Source organism: Geotrypetes seraphini, chromosome 3 (assembly GCF_902459505.1).
Source record: "Geotrypetes seraphini chromosome 3, aGeoSer1.1, whole genome shotgun sequence".
NCBI lineage: Eukaryota > Metazoa > Chordata > Amphibia > Gymnophiona > Dermophiidae > Geotrypetes > Geotrypetes seraphini.
Window position 1 is genome coordinate 25780000 of NC_047086.1, and position 15187 is coordinate 25795186.

Here is a 15187-nt window from a genome sequence, read left to right on the forward strand (position 1 = left end):
CCCTAGCAGTGATTCCCCCATTTTGTAGCTGAACATCGGGTTCTTTTTCCCTACATGCATGACCTTGCATTTCTCTATGTTAAAGCTCATTTGCCACTTTTTTGCCCACTCTTCCAGTATCGTTAGGTCCCTTTGCAGGTCCTCGCAGTCTTCCGTGGTTCTAATCCTTCTGCAGAGTTTGGTGTCATCCGCAAATTTTATAACCTCACATTTTGTTCCCACCTCCAGGTCGTTAATAAATATATTGAACAGGAGCGGTCCCAGCACCGACCCCTGCGGAACTCCGCTCGTGACCCATAGCCAGTCGAGTAGTGGCCCTTTACTCCAACCCTCTGTTTCCTGCCTGCCAGCCAGTTTTTGATCCATCGGTGGACATCCCCTTGCACCCCGTGGTTCCACAGCTTCTTAAGCAGCCGTTCGTGGGGTACCTCATGGAGGAGTCTCTAGCAAAGAACATCCAGAAGGGAGATAAATCCTTCTTCAGGTATATCAGTGATAGAAGAAAAAACTCAGGCGGGATTGTACGTCTTAGGAAACCAGACGGAGACTATGTGGAAAAGGATTCAGAAAAAGCCCAACTATTAAATGAATACTTCTGCTCAGTCTTCACCCGAGAAGCGCCAGGGCTCGGCCCTCAGCTACAGACAAGGGTTGGCTCAGTTGACCCGTTTAGTAACTTTGAGTTTACGCCCAGCAGTGTCTACGGTGAGCTGTCAAAGCTCAAGGTTAACAAAGCAATGGGGCCGGACAACCTGCACCCCAGGGTGCTTAGGGAGCTGAGTGATGTCTTGGCGGAGCCACTGTCCGTGCTCTTCAACCTCTCCCTTAGTACAGGCAGCATCCCGTTGGACTGGAGGACGGCTAACGTCATTCCACTCCACAAGAAAGGCTCAAAGATGGAGACAGCAAACTACAGACCAGTGAGTCTAACATCGATAGTGAGCAAACTAATGGAAACTCTAATCAAACACCAATTAGATAAGATCCTGGATGAGGAGAATCTACGGGATCCCCGACAACATGGATTTACTAAGGGGAGATCCTGCCAATCCAACCTGATCAGCTTCTTTGACTGGGTGACAGGGAAGCTGGATATTGGGTAGTCCATGGACATCGTGTACCTGGACTTTAGCAAAGCATTCGATAGCGTACCACACCGCAGGTTACTGAGCAAAATGAGTTCTATAGGATTAGGTAACACATTGACGAAATGGGTTGTGAGCTGTCTTGGAGGTAGGCTCCAAAGGGTGGTGGTGAACGGCACCCCCTCCGAAATGACGGAGGTGATTAGTGGAGTACCACAGGGCTCAGTCTTGGGCCCAATCCTATTCAACATCTTTATAAGAGACTTGGCAGAAGGGCTTCGAGGTAAAATAACATTATTCGCCGATGACGCCAAACTGAGTAATGTAGTGGGCAAATGCAAAACAGATGAAGATTCAATGCCCGACAACATGATGCACGACCTACTCCTACTGGAGCGATGGTCTAGGACATGGCAACTCAACTTCAATGCCAAAAAATGCAAAGTTATGCACCTGGGCAGCCAGAATCCATGCAAGTCTTATACCCTTAATGGCGAGATCCTAGCAAAAACGGTAGCAGAACAAGACTTGGGGGTAATCGTCAGTGAGGACATGAAGTCTGCCAATCAAGTGGAGCAGGCTTCGTCCAAGGCAAGACAAATCATGGGCTGCATACGAAGGGGTTTCGTCAGTCGTAAGGCGGAAGTCATTATGCCATTGTATAGATCCATGGTGAGGCCCCACCTGGAATACTGTGTGCAATTCTGGAGGCCGCATTATCGCAAGGATGTGCTGAGACTGGAGTCGGTGCAAAGAATGGCCACCCGGATGGTCTCGGGACTCAAGGATCTACCATACGAAAAACGGCTTGACAAATTACAGCTATACTCACTCGAGGAGCGCAGAGAGAGGGGAGACATGATCAAGACGTTCAAGTATCTTACGGGCCGCATCGAGGCGGAGGAAGATATCTTCTTTTTCAAGGGTCCCACGACAACAAGAGGGCATCCGTTGAAAATCAGGGGCGGGAAACTACGAGGTGACACCAGGAAATTCTTTTTCACTGAAAGAGTGGTTGATCGCTTGAATAGTCTTCCACTACAGGTGATTGAGGCCAGCAGTGTGCCTGATTTTAAGGCCAAATGGGATCGGCACATGGGATCTATTCACAGGGCAAAGGTAGGGGAGGGACATTAGGGTGGGCAGACTAGATGGGCCGTGGGCCCTTATCTGCCGTCTATTTCTATGTTTCTATGTTTCTACCTTGTCGAAGGCTTTTTTGAAGTCAAGGTAAATGATGTCTATGGATTTCCCTTTATCCATCTGGCTATTTATTCCCTCAAAGAAGTATAGCAAGTTTGTGAGGCACGACCTTCCCTTGCAGAAGCCGTGCTGGCTCGCCTTCAGCTGTCTATTGTTTTCTATGTGCTCCCAGATTCTGTCCTTAACCAGTGTTTCCATCATCTTTCCCGGAACCGAGGTCAAGCTCACCAGCCTGTAGTTTCCTGGGTCACCCCTTGAACTCTTTTTAAAGATGGGCGTGACATTCGCTATTTTCCAGTCCTCCGGTACCTCCCGTTTTTAAGGATTGTCTAAAGATAAGTCTAGCAGGCGAACACGTCTCGCTGTTTCCATTTGTTTAAAGTTACTAAAGTGTAACAGAGAGGTATTGTTTGAGATTATTAATCATCTCTCTGCATCCTATATATATTTTTGATTTTGGATTAAGTGACTTACCCAGGGTAACAAGGAGCAGTGTGGGATTTGAACCCACAACCTCAGGGTGCTGAGGCTGTGGCTCTAACCACTGCACCACACACTCCCCATTTTTGATATAGTATTTTAGCTTGTATATAATTCTCACAGCGAAGAAAAAATAAATAAAGACTTCACATTCGGCTTTCTGACATAGCTCTAGCAAAACACAGACCGTGTTGAAGTCGAAGACATACCAGCTCAGATAAGTGATTTATCTTTGTCTTAAGAGCTATATGAACATTTTAATGTTAATCAGAATCCTTAGCGCTCAACATAATGTGCTGTGATTTAGAATCTATGCAGTATTAGCAACTTCGTATCGTTGTATGGAGAGCCCTGTTGAAGTATCTATGAGCACACTAAAATTTAAGAATATCATTTTTTTGTTTAAATACTGTAATGAGGTTGTAGAAAATAAAAAACAGAATAATTTAGTTAGTAATATATACAAGCAAAAGCGGAAGGGCACAGCTAGGGCGCAGACGTTTGGAAAAAAATAAACTGGGAAAATCACACAACTACGTCGACGGAGGGGCTCGCGCGTATGCAGGGTGCGGTCAGCTACTCATTTTCTAAAGTCTTTGGAAGTGCGGGTGCACTTTGGCAGTGGTCTGCGCCTGGGCTCCGTGGAATGACATCACCCATATGTAGTATATCATGCCTGCTTGTCCTGGGATAACAACCAGTCCAGAAGCTGCAGCTCATATCTTCCACCTGAAACTATAAAATATTGAATTGCTGGAGTTCTAATAGAGAATTAAAAATTGTTGGGTGCTTTCTCCACCTGCTGACTGATGAATACAATATCCACAAGTTCTGACATGTCTGATGAGACTAAAAGAAAGCAAATTTAGAAACAGTCTAAAATAGGAGCCATTCCCATTGAGGAAAACAGGATAAAATTGCTAGAGGAAGTAGGAAAGACTTGCTATTTTTAAATATCAAGTCCTGATATGTTAGTACTTCTAGTAAATTAAATACTTACAACTAGCAGGCTGTTCTCCATATCGTCGCATAATCTGATCATGCGTGAACTTCACAAAGGCATCATATTGCTCTGTGGACAAAAAAAATTGCCAAGATAAACATAGTCTTTAACATACTCCAACTCATACTCCAACTTTTTCTTAGGAAAAAAGATGACTGGCAGGGATACATCTTAAATTAATAAAATTCAAGACATCTCTCAGTTTCTACATTTCTATCTCCTCCACCAGCAAAAACCCAGCTTCTGTAAAAGTGTTGTATTATGCCACAAAGCCACATTAAACACTATTACACACCAACTCCCAACAAATATAACAATATATGCCATTACTAAAGTGGTTCTTACCTGGATTGTTTCTGCTAATAATATACACAGGAGTCTGTACATTAGGTGATCAACCCATGCTTGCAAACCACTTGCAGAAGAGTGTCAATCACATATTTCAGCTCCTCTTCCTTTACCAGCGGAGCAGAGCTCCCTCTTCACTTTGTACCAAAGCAATCGAGCTCTACTGTAACAGGAGAAAGGAGAAGGAGGGACATGGGGAACTTTCCTGGAAACATACATTTCTGTTCTGCTCTTTAACTCATGAAAAAGAACAATTATTAGCATGAACTTGTAATACAAGTGTCTCAATGAGCCAACCTGAAGTGCAACTAACACTTAAGGAATGGCAAAGCTCAATGACTCAATTCCTTATTAGTAAGTTAATCATACATGTTTATCCAACTGACAGGAGAACTACTCCCATTCTGGATCATAGAGTTGTCAGAAACAGAAAGCAGAGGAACTGCAGAATGCAGATGCTACTTTTTTGTCATTAGTCTTGCAGGCAGGCTCATCTGTCCCTCCCTGAACATCTGGCAATGTTTGGTACGTCACCTAATGTAAGGACTCCTGTGTATATTAACAGAAACAAGATTATCCAGGTAAAAACCTAATCTTTCATTCTGGTTACATATATACAGGAATCCATACATTAGGTGACGTAGCATTGCCAGATGTCTAGGGAGGGACAGATGAGCCCGCCTGCAAGACTAAGGACAAAAAAGTGGCATCTTCTCATGCCACCACATCCACTCTGTAGAACTTTGTAAAAGTATGGAGAGTAGACCAAGTAGCTGCTCTACAAATCTCTTTGGGAAGAACTGCCCGAGACTCCACCCATGAAGATGCCACACTTCTGGTAAAATGAGCTTTGACAAATAGGTAGCTGTTTGCCATGCAAATCCATCTGGCAACAGAAGCCTTGGAAGCTGGTCTGCATAGTTACAGAAAAATACTTTTAAAACCAACAAATATTTTTTTCACTCCAAGAGTAGTTAAACTCTGGAATGTTACCAGAGGTTGTGACAAGAGATGTTAACTTCTTTGTGATGCAAGTAAGTAAAAGAAAGAGGAAAAGAAGGCCGCTTTGGTTCTCAAAAGTAGTAGCTGAGAAGGTAAGGAAAGCACAGTTATTTACCGTTAACAGGTGTTATCCAGGGACAGCAGGCAGATATTCTCTACATGTGGGTGACGTCATCCAAGGAGCCCTGATGCGGACAGCTTTTCAAGCAAACTTGATTGAAGATTTCAAGTTTGCTGGTGCTGCACCACGCATGTGTGTGCCTTCCCGCTCAACTAGAACGCGCATCCCCTCCTCGTGGTCTTCAGTTCAGATAGCTAGCAAAGAAGCCAACCCCGGGGAGGTGGGAGGGTTGTGAGAATATCTGCCTGCTGTCCCTGGATAACACCTGTTACGGTAAGTAACTGTGCTTTATCCCAGGACAAGCAGGCAGCATATTCTCTACATGTGGGTGACCTCCAAGCTAACCAAAAAAGGGACGGAGGGAAGTTGGCAATTTAGGAAAACAGATTACGCAAAACCGACTGGCCAAACCGGCCGTCGCTCCTGGACAAAGTATCCAGACAGTAGTGAGAGGTGAAGGTATGAACCGAAGACCAAGTGGCGACCTTGCAGATCTCCTCAATTGGCGTGGACCTGAGGAAAGCGATAGAAGCCGCCATCGCTCGGACTTTATGTCCCATGACCCGACCATGCAGCGAGAGACCAGCCTGAGCGTAGCAGAAGGAAATACAAGCAGCCAACCAGTTGGACAAGGTATGCTTGCAAACAGGACATCCCAACCGATTAGGATCAAAAGACAAGAATAACTGAGGAACCTTCCGATGAGACTGGTTGCGTTGGAGAAAGAACACCAACGCCCTCTTACAGTCAAGAGTATGAAGCGCTACCTCCCCAGGATGAGAATGGGGCTTCGGAAAAACACCGGAAGAACGATAGACTGATTAAGGTGAAAATCTGACACCACCTTAGGCAAGAACTTGGGATGACCACCTTATCATGGTGAAAAAAACTGTAAAAGGTGGGTGCGAGATCAAAGCCTGCAGCTCACTCACTCTGCGAGCAGACGTTAGTGCAAGCAGGAAGATCACCTTCCAAGTAAGGAACTTCAGATGAGCTTTGTCCATGGGCTCAAAAGGAGGTTTCATCAATTGAGTAAGGACTACATTGAGATCCCAAACCACCGGGGGGAGGCTTGAGAGGAGGATAGACATTCAAGAGCCCCCGCATGAAACGAAAAACCAAGGGGTGGACAGACAGTGACTTTCCATCAAGCTGCCGATGGAAGGCGGCAATCACACTAAGATGTACACGAACCGAGTTGGTCTTGAAGCCAGACTGAAACAAATGAAGCAAAAAATCCAAAACAGAAGACAAAGAAGCAGACAAAGGTTCCACCTGATTCGAAACGCACCACGTGGCGAATCTAGTCCACTTCTGGGCATAACACTGCCTAGTAGAAGCTTTCTGAGAAACTTCCAGAACATCCCTCACCGCCTGGGACAACTCAAAGGAAGGAGTCAGGTGGAAAGGAACCAAGCCGTCAGATGTAGAGACTGCAGGTTGGGATGCAACAGCGAACCCCGACTCTGAGACAGCAGAGAAGGAAACGCAGGCAGAAGCAGAGGATCCCTGACACTGAGTTGAAGGAGCAGGGAAAACCAGGGCTGCCGAGGTCACCAAGGAGCTATCAGAATCACGGATTTGAGATGGACAAGCATCCTCAGAATCAACGGGAAGAGAGGAAATGCATACAGGAACCTGCCCGTCCAATCCAAAAGGAACGCATCGGCCTCGAGACAGTCTGGGGAAAACACCCTGGAGCAGAAAAGAGGCAGCTTGTGATTGAGGGGAGAAGCGAATAGATCTATCTGCAGAGTCCCCCACCGAAGGAACACCTGACGCAGAGTCTGGGAGTGAAGAGACCATTCATGTGGCTGCAGGAGGTGGCTCAACTTGTCCGCTAGGCAGTTTCGCTCGCCCTGGATATAAACCGCACAAAGAAAGACATTGTGGCGCAACGCCCAATTCCAAAGGCGCAGAGCCTCCTTGCAGAGAGACAGGGACCCCCATACCCCCCTGTTTGTTGACATAATACATCGCCACCTGGTTGCCGTGCGTACCAGGACTACCTGATCTTGAAGTAAATGGCGAAAGGCCACCACCGCATTGTAAATGGCCCGAAGCTCCAACACGATGTAGCAACGCCGGTCCGCACTCGACCAAAGGCCCTGCGTACGTAGACCGTCGAGATGCGCCCCCCAAGCATTCGCCGAGGAGTCCGTTGTCAGGACACGGTGATGCGGAGGAGCGAGAAAGAGCAACCCTCTGGAAAGATTGTAAGAGTTGGTCCACCAACGGAGCGAGCGTTTCAAGGAAGGGGTCACCGCAATGCGATGAGAAACAGGATCCTAATCCTGTCGCCACTGAGAGGCCAGAGTCCACTGAGGGACCCTTAGATGGAGGCGCGCGAACGGCGTGACATGCACGGTGGAGGCCATGTGACCCAAGAGGACCATCAACTGCTTGGCCGAAACCGTAGCCCGCAGGGAAACCTACATGCTCAGCCGCCGAAGAGGAGAAAGTAATGATAGAAGGCGAACCGTGTCCAGCACGGCCCCGATGAACTGTAAGGATTGAGAGGGGCATACCAGAGACTTTGGGAAGTTTACCTCGAACCCCAGATTCTGAAGAAATGTAATATCTGTCGGGTCGCTGAGATAACCCCCTCCCGACGGGGCTTTGATCAGCCAGTCGTCGAGGTAGGGGAAGACCTGAAGGCCCCAGGACCATAGGGCCGCCGCCACCATCACGAGACACTTCGTGAAGACCCATGGGGACGAAGCGAGCCCGAACGGGAGGACCCTGTATTGGAGATGCAGACCTCCCACCCAAAAACGAAGGAACTGGCGACAAGATTGATGCATCGGAACATGAGTGTAAGCTTCCTTCAGATCGAGGGAGCACAACCAGTCCCCCCTCGTCGAGCAAGGGATACAGGAAGGTAGAGCATCCGGAACTTCTCCCGAACGAGGAATTTGTTGAGCCTCCGGAGGTCCAGAATCAGCCGGAGGTCCCCAGTCTTCTTGGGGACCAGGAAGTACCTGGAATAAAACCCCCGCCCCCTTTCAGCCTCCACCGCACGAAGGCGAAGCGCCCGGGCCTCCAGAAGGAGCAAAGGGAGTTGCGTCCAATTGGAAAGAGTTACGCAGGGAGGACTGTCCGCTGGTAACTCCCTGAAGTTCAAGGAAAGCAATGTTACTTACCGTAATAGTTGTTATCCAGGGACAGCAGGCAGCTATTCTCACTAGTGGGTGATGTCATCCAACAGAGCCCTGATGCGGACATCTCGCAAGCATACTTGCTTGAAAAAACTTCAGAAGTTTCGAGATGCCTGCACCGCGCATGCGCGAGTGCCTTCCCGCCCGATGCACCGGGCGCGTCTCCTCAGTTCAGATAGCTAGCAGAGAAGTCAACCCAGGGGAGGTGGGTGGGACGTGAGAATAGCTGCCTGCTGTCCCTGGATAACAACTGTTACGGTAAGTAACATTGCTTTTTCCCAGGACAAGCAGGCAGGTATTCTCACTAGTGGGTGACCTCCAAGCTAACCCCAATGGGATGGTGGAAGAATTGGCAACTTAGGAGAATGAATTTTGCAATACTGTTTGGCCAAACTGTCCATCCCGTCTGGAGAAAGTATCCAGACAATAATGAGAAGTGAAGGTATGAACCGAGGACCAAGTGGCAGCCTTACAAATCTCCTCAATCGGTGTCGATCTGAGGAAGACTACAGAGGCCGCCATTGCTCTGACCTTATGGGCTGTGACTTTACAGGGAAGGGGTAATCCAGCCGGGGCATAGCAGAAAGAGATGCAAGCCGCCATCCAGTTGGAGATGGTACGCTTCGAGACAGGGCGTCCCAACTTGTTCGGATCAAAGGAGACGAAAAGTTGAGGAGCAGCTCTGTGTGGTTTGGTGCGATCTAGGTAAAAAGCCAAAGCACGTTTACAGTCCAGAGTGTGAAGAGCTGATTCTCCAGGATGAGAATGAGGCTTTGGAAAAAACACAGGAAGAACTATGGATTGGTTGAGATGAAATTCAGAGACCACTTTAGGCAGGAATTTCATGATGGAATACTGTGAAAGGCGGATCCGCCACTAAGGCCAGAAGCTCACTGACTCGGCGAGCAGAAATGAGGGCAACAAGAAAAAACACTTTCCAAGTGAGAAACTTCAGCGGAGCCTTGTTGAGAGGCTCGAAAGGAGGCTTCATAAGGTGAGAAAGGACAACATTGGAGGAGGTTTGAGAGAAGGCTTGACATGGAAAAGTCCTTTCATAAATCTGGAAACCACAGGATGAGTAGAGAGAGGTTTCCCTTGCAGAGGCTAATGGAAAGCCACAATTGCACTCAGATGGACTCGTATCGCTGTAGACTTGAGGCCAGAATGAGATAAGTGCAGAAGATAGGGAGGCTTGTTGAGGCTCCTTACGATTAGAAACACACCAGGTAGAAAATCTAGTCCATTTTTGGGAGTAGCATTGTCTAGTAGCAGGCTTCCGGGAAGCCTCCAACACATCCCTCACCGCTTTGGAAAACTGGAGAGGAGTTACGTTGAGAGGAACCAAGCTGTCAGGTGGAGAGACTGCAGGTTGGGATGGAGCAGAGATCCTTGATGCTGAGTAAGCAGTGAAGGAAACACTGGAAGAAGGAATGGCTCCCTGCTGCTGAGTTGAAGTAGAAGGGAGTACCAAGGATGTCTGGGCCACCGAGGAGCTATCAAAATCATGGTGGCATGGTCGGACTTCAGCTTGACCAAAGTCTTTTGAATGAGAGGAAACGGAGGAAACGCATATAGAAAGAGATTCCTCCAGTCCAGAAGAAAGGCATCTGCCTCGAGGCGATGAGGAGTGTAGATCCTGGAGCAGAATTGAGGCAGTTTGAAGTTGTGGGGAGCCACAAAGAGGTCTATCTGAGGCGTCCCCCACTGAGAGAAGATCTGATGAAGGGGCTTGGAATGGAGGGTCCATTCGTGAGGCTGGAGGAGACGACTTAAGTTGTCCGCCAAGGCATTGTCCGCCCCCTGAATATAGACAGCTTTGAGAAAGGTGTTGTGGCGAATCGCCCAATCCCAGACTCTGAGAGCTTCCTGGCAGAGAGAGGCCAATCCCGTGCCCCCTGCTTGTTGACATAATACATGGCGACCTGATTATCCGTGCGAATGAGGACCACCAGGTCGTGAAGCAGATGTTGAAAAGCTTGAAGAGCATTGAAAATCATCCTGAGTTCCAGAAGATTGATATGGCACAGCCGGTCCGCACTGGTCCAGAAGCCTTGAGTGCGAAGACCATCCAGATGAGCCCCCCATGCATAGGTCGAGGAATCGGTCGTGAGAACCTTCTGGTGGGGAGGAGTGTGAAACAGCAAACCTCTGGATAGATTGAAAGAGATCATCCACCAACGTAGAGACTGCTGAAGAGCAGGAGTGACCAGGATGTGACGAGTCAAAGGATCTGCCACCTGTGTCCATTGAGAAGCTAGGGTCCACTGAGGAATTCTGAGGTGAAGTCTGGCAAAAGGAGTCACATGAACCATAGAGGCCATGTGGCCCAGGAGAACCATCATGTGTCTCGCTGAAATGGACTGGCGAGAAGACACTGACTGATAGAGATGAAGAAGAGCTTCCAGGCGCTGTGGAGGAAATAATGCTCTGAGTTGGATAGTATCCAGAACCGCACCAATGAAGGGAAGAGACTGGGTAGGTTGCAGATGAGATTTTGGGAAATTGATCTCGAACCCCAGACTCTGCAGGAACCAAATAGTCCTTTGGGTCGCCGAGATGACCCCTGGAGCCAAGGCAGCTTTGATGAGCCAGTCGTCGAGGTAGGGAAACACCTGAAGACCATGGTTCCGGAGTGCAGCGGCCACCACCAGCAGACACTTGGTGAAAACTCTGGGAGACGAGGACAGGCCGAAAGGGAGCACTCGATACTGCAGATGAAGATGTCCCACCCGAAATCTGAGGAATTTGCGAGAGGCCGGATGAATGGGACTGTGAGTGTAGGCCTCTTTTAGATCCAGAGAGCATAACCAATCGTTCTGCTCGAGGAGGGGGTAGAGAGAAGCTAGGGTCAGCATGCAAAATCTCTCCTTGACCAGGAACTTGTTGAGCACCCTGAGATCCAGAATAGAACACAGGTCGCCCGTCTTCTTCGGAACAAGGAAGTACCGGGAGTAGAACCCCCGGTTGTGTTGGTCCACAGGGACCGGCTCGACGGCCCGAAGCCAGAGCAAAGCCTGAGCTTCCTGAAGAAGAAGGGCGGTCTGGGTCAAGTTGGAAGGATACTTTCTTAGAGGATGGTCCGGGGGGTCCCGATGGAACCGAAGAGAATATCCTTCCCTGATGATGGTAAGGACCCAAAGGTCGGTGGTTATAGCCATCCATCATAGTAACATAGTAACATAGTAGATGACGGCAGATAAAGACCCGAATGGTCCATCCAGTCTGCCCAACCTGATTCAATTTAAAATTTTTTTTTTTTTTTTTCTTCTTAGCTATTTCTGGGCGAGAATCCAAAGCTTTACCCGGTACTGTGCTTGGGTTCCAACTGCCGAAATCTCTGTTAAGACTTACTCCAGCCCATCTACACCCTCCCAGCCATTTAAGCCCTCCCCTGCCCATCCTCCTCCAAACGGCCATACACAGACACAGACCGTACAAGTCTGCCCAGTAACTGGCCTAGTTCAATCTTTAATATTATTTTCTGATTCTAAATCTTCTGTGTTCATCCCACGCTTCTTTGAACTCAGTCACAGTTTTACTCTCCACCACCTCTCTCGGGAGCGCATTCCAGGCATCCACCACCCTCTCCGTAAAGTAGAATTTCCTAACATTGCCCCTGAATCTACCACCCCTCAACCTCAAATTATGTCCTCTGGTTTTACCATTTTCCTTTCTCTGGAAAAGATTTTGTTCTACGTTAATACCCTTTAAGTATTTGAACGTCTGAATCATATCTCCCCTGTCTCTCCTTTCCTCTAGGGTATACATATTCAGGGCTTCCAGTCTCTCCTCATATGTCTTCTGGTGCAAGCCTCCTATCATTTTCGTCGCCCTCCTCTGGACCGCCTCAAGTCTTCTTACGTCTTTCGCCAGATACGGTCTCCAAAACTGAACACAATACTCCAAGTGGGGCCTCACCAATGACCTGTACAGGGGCATCAACACCTTCTTTCTTCTACTGACTACGCCTCTCTTTATACAGCCCAGAATCCTTCTGGCAGCATCGATGGTAAAAATGATGGAGGCGACCCCCAATTGGAAAGACAGGGGATAGCAGAACGGTGTTGGTTATGCTCCCGACAAGAGAGTCAAAAAGGCTGAGGAGCCTTGGGAACAGCAGAAGGCTGAGGTTTTTGTTGAGACTTCTGCGGAGGCTTTCTCTTTGCCGGTTGCCTCGCAGTTGGAGCCTGCCTGGGAATGTAACGCCGTTGGTATATCAAGGGTGGTCGAGAATGAGTAGGTTTAGACTTCGGACGAAGGATGGACTGGAATGACTTCTCATGGTCTGACAACTTCTTCGTCACCGTCTCGATGGACTCAAACAAATCCGCACCTGCACACGGGACGTTGGCAAGCCTGTCCTGGAGGTTCAGGTCCATATCAATGGTCCGAAGCCATGCCAAGCGAAGCATGGCCACGGAACAGGCGGCAGCCCGTGCCGAGAACCCAAACGCATCATATGAGGATTGCATCAATTGAAGACGCAGCTGGGACAGCGAGGCGACGACCTCCTCGTATTCAAAACGAGCTTGAGAGTCGATGTAAGGCATAAACTTCCGAAGCACTGGAAGGAAGAACTCCAAATAGGTGGCAAAATGGAAAGTGTAATTGAGAACTCGGGAAGCCATCATCGAGTTCTGGTAGATGCGCCTCCCGAACTTATCCATGGTCCTCCCCTCTCGACCTGGGGGCACCGAGGCATATACCTGGGACGGATGAGATCGCTTGAGGGAGGACTCGACAAACAGGGATTGATGGGAGAGTTGGGAGCCCTCAAACCCCTTATGGTGCACTGTGCGATACCTGGCATCCAGTTTGCCAGGAATGGCAGGAATGGAGTACGGTGTTTCAAAACAGCGCATGAACGTCTGGTCGAGGAGCTTGTGTAGAGGCAGGCGAAGAGACTCAGCAGGAGGATGAGGCAGATGCATAGTATCCAGGTACTCCTTGGAGTAGCGGGAACCCGAGTCCAAGGTGATGTCGAGATCATCTGCCATCTGCCACAAAAAAGATGAAAAAGACAGCTGGTCCGCCAACATAGGACGCTGAGACGGACTCGATGAAGTCGAGGCCTCCTGATCCAAGGAGATATGGGATCTACAAGGAGAAAACGATCTGATGGTATCCTCGAACTCCGGGCCCAGAGGAGGCGAGACATCTGAAGATGAATACACCATACGAGGAAGCTTCTTCTGAGGTGAGATGGTAGACTGTCTGGACGAATGCCTTGAAGAATGCCTGGAGCGGCGCTCCGCACTCCGTCTCGAAGGAGATCTGGAACGACGATGCGAAGATGGCTCCGCAGAGGCCTCCAACGAGTAGATGGGGCTGGAGGCCTTAGAGCAAAGAGGAGGTTGGGTCGACGCCTCTCAAGCAGCATGCCACGGGTCGGGAGACGGCTTGGCAGGCAAGGGGCTCTGGAAGAAATCCTCCTGATGACACACAGGGCTTCGGCTCCTCGGAGGCAAATCCCATTTGTCTCTGTCAGAGGCGGGGATGGGTTCCAGAGGCGGCATATCACTAAGCGAAGCACTCCTCGATGAACTTGCAGCCAAATGCCGAGCCTCCGAGCCTAGCAGTGAGAGCGAGCGGCGAGGCGGAAGAGGAGGCGGCTCGACCCCACGAGGAGGTTCCACATGGCCATGCTGGATTGTACCAAGCCACTTGGGCCCCATGGTAGTCATGAGCTCGAGGAAGTGGGCTTCCATGAGCGACCGCATCGAAGCCGATAAGGGGGGAGCCGCATCCGAAGTGGGACCCCCTGCACGGTCTTCGCAGTCCCGGGCAGCCGAGTGCTTAGCCTTAGAAGCCTTAGGCACCTTAAGAACCACCGGGGGAACGGTCTGTGGAGTCACCTGACCTGAGGAGACCAAAGAAGGCACTGGAGCAGGAGGCGGGGTCGAAACCGGAACGAAGGAAGCCGGTTTCAAAAGACCCGATGCAGCAGGAGCAGATGCCGACGTCGAAGGCGAAGCGCTGGTCGAAGCTGAAGGTTCCTTGGAAGCCTCCATAGCCAACATCGACTCCCACAGGAAACAGCGACGCTTGAAAGCACGTGCTGTTAGAGTGGAACAAGGTCGGCACGATTTCGGAAGATGTTGAGGCACGAGACACTGTAAACAGCGTCGATGCGGGTCCGTCAACGAAATCGCACGCTGGCACTTGATACACTTTTTAAAACCGGTAATAGGCCGGTATATAGGCCGAAAAAGCTCCGCCGCTAGATCGAAGCTGCGGGGCCCCAGCCACGCGGCCGATCCGGTCAAATCTATGGGAAAAAAATTTTAAAAAAAAACAAAACACAACCAATAAAATGACAGAATAGAACACACGATAAGAGAAATAAAATCAAAACCGCGAGCACTAGAAGGCAAGAACAAGGGTTCACTCAGCGCAGAGAGTTGAAGAAAAACTTCTCAGCTCCGCGGAAAGAAAAGAACTGAGGCGACACGCCCGGTGCATCGGGCGGGAAGGCACTCGCGCATCTCGAAACTTCTGAAGTTTCTTCAAGCAAGTATGCTTGTGAGACGTCCGCATCGGGGCTCTGTCGGATGACATCACCCACTAGTGAGAATACCTGCCTGCTTGTCCTGGGATAATACCCCTCCCTGACTACGGTCAGGACCCAAGCGTCCGAGGTAATACAAGCCCAGAGTGGGTAAAAGGCTCAGAGACGGCCTCCGATGGGAAGGGGGGCAGAAACCATTGCGGAGGCGGCCAGCCCCCATCCGCTCAGCCCGTCAAAAAGACTGCGCCGGCTTAGACACCGCTGGGGTCTGAGGCTTCG

At 49.4% G+C, this 15187-nt stretch overlaps 1 protein-coding gene across 1 annotated transcript in view; it reads right to left on the reverse strand.

The window, feature by feature from the left end:
• The window catches only part of LOC117356736 (akirin-2-like), a 75100-nt gene that overhangs the window by 17581 nt on the left and 42332 nt on the right, over positions 1–15187 (reverse strand). Inside the window, exon 5 of the mRNA XM_033936358.1 lies at positions 3769–3840. Within this exon, the coding sequence (XP_033792249.1) occupies positions 3769–3840 (72 nt within the window). The remainder of the gene's footprint in view (positions 1–3768; positions 3841–15187) is intronic.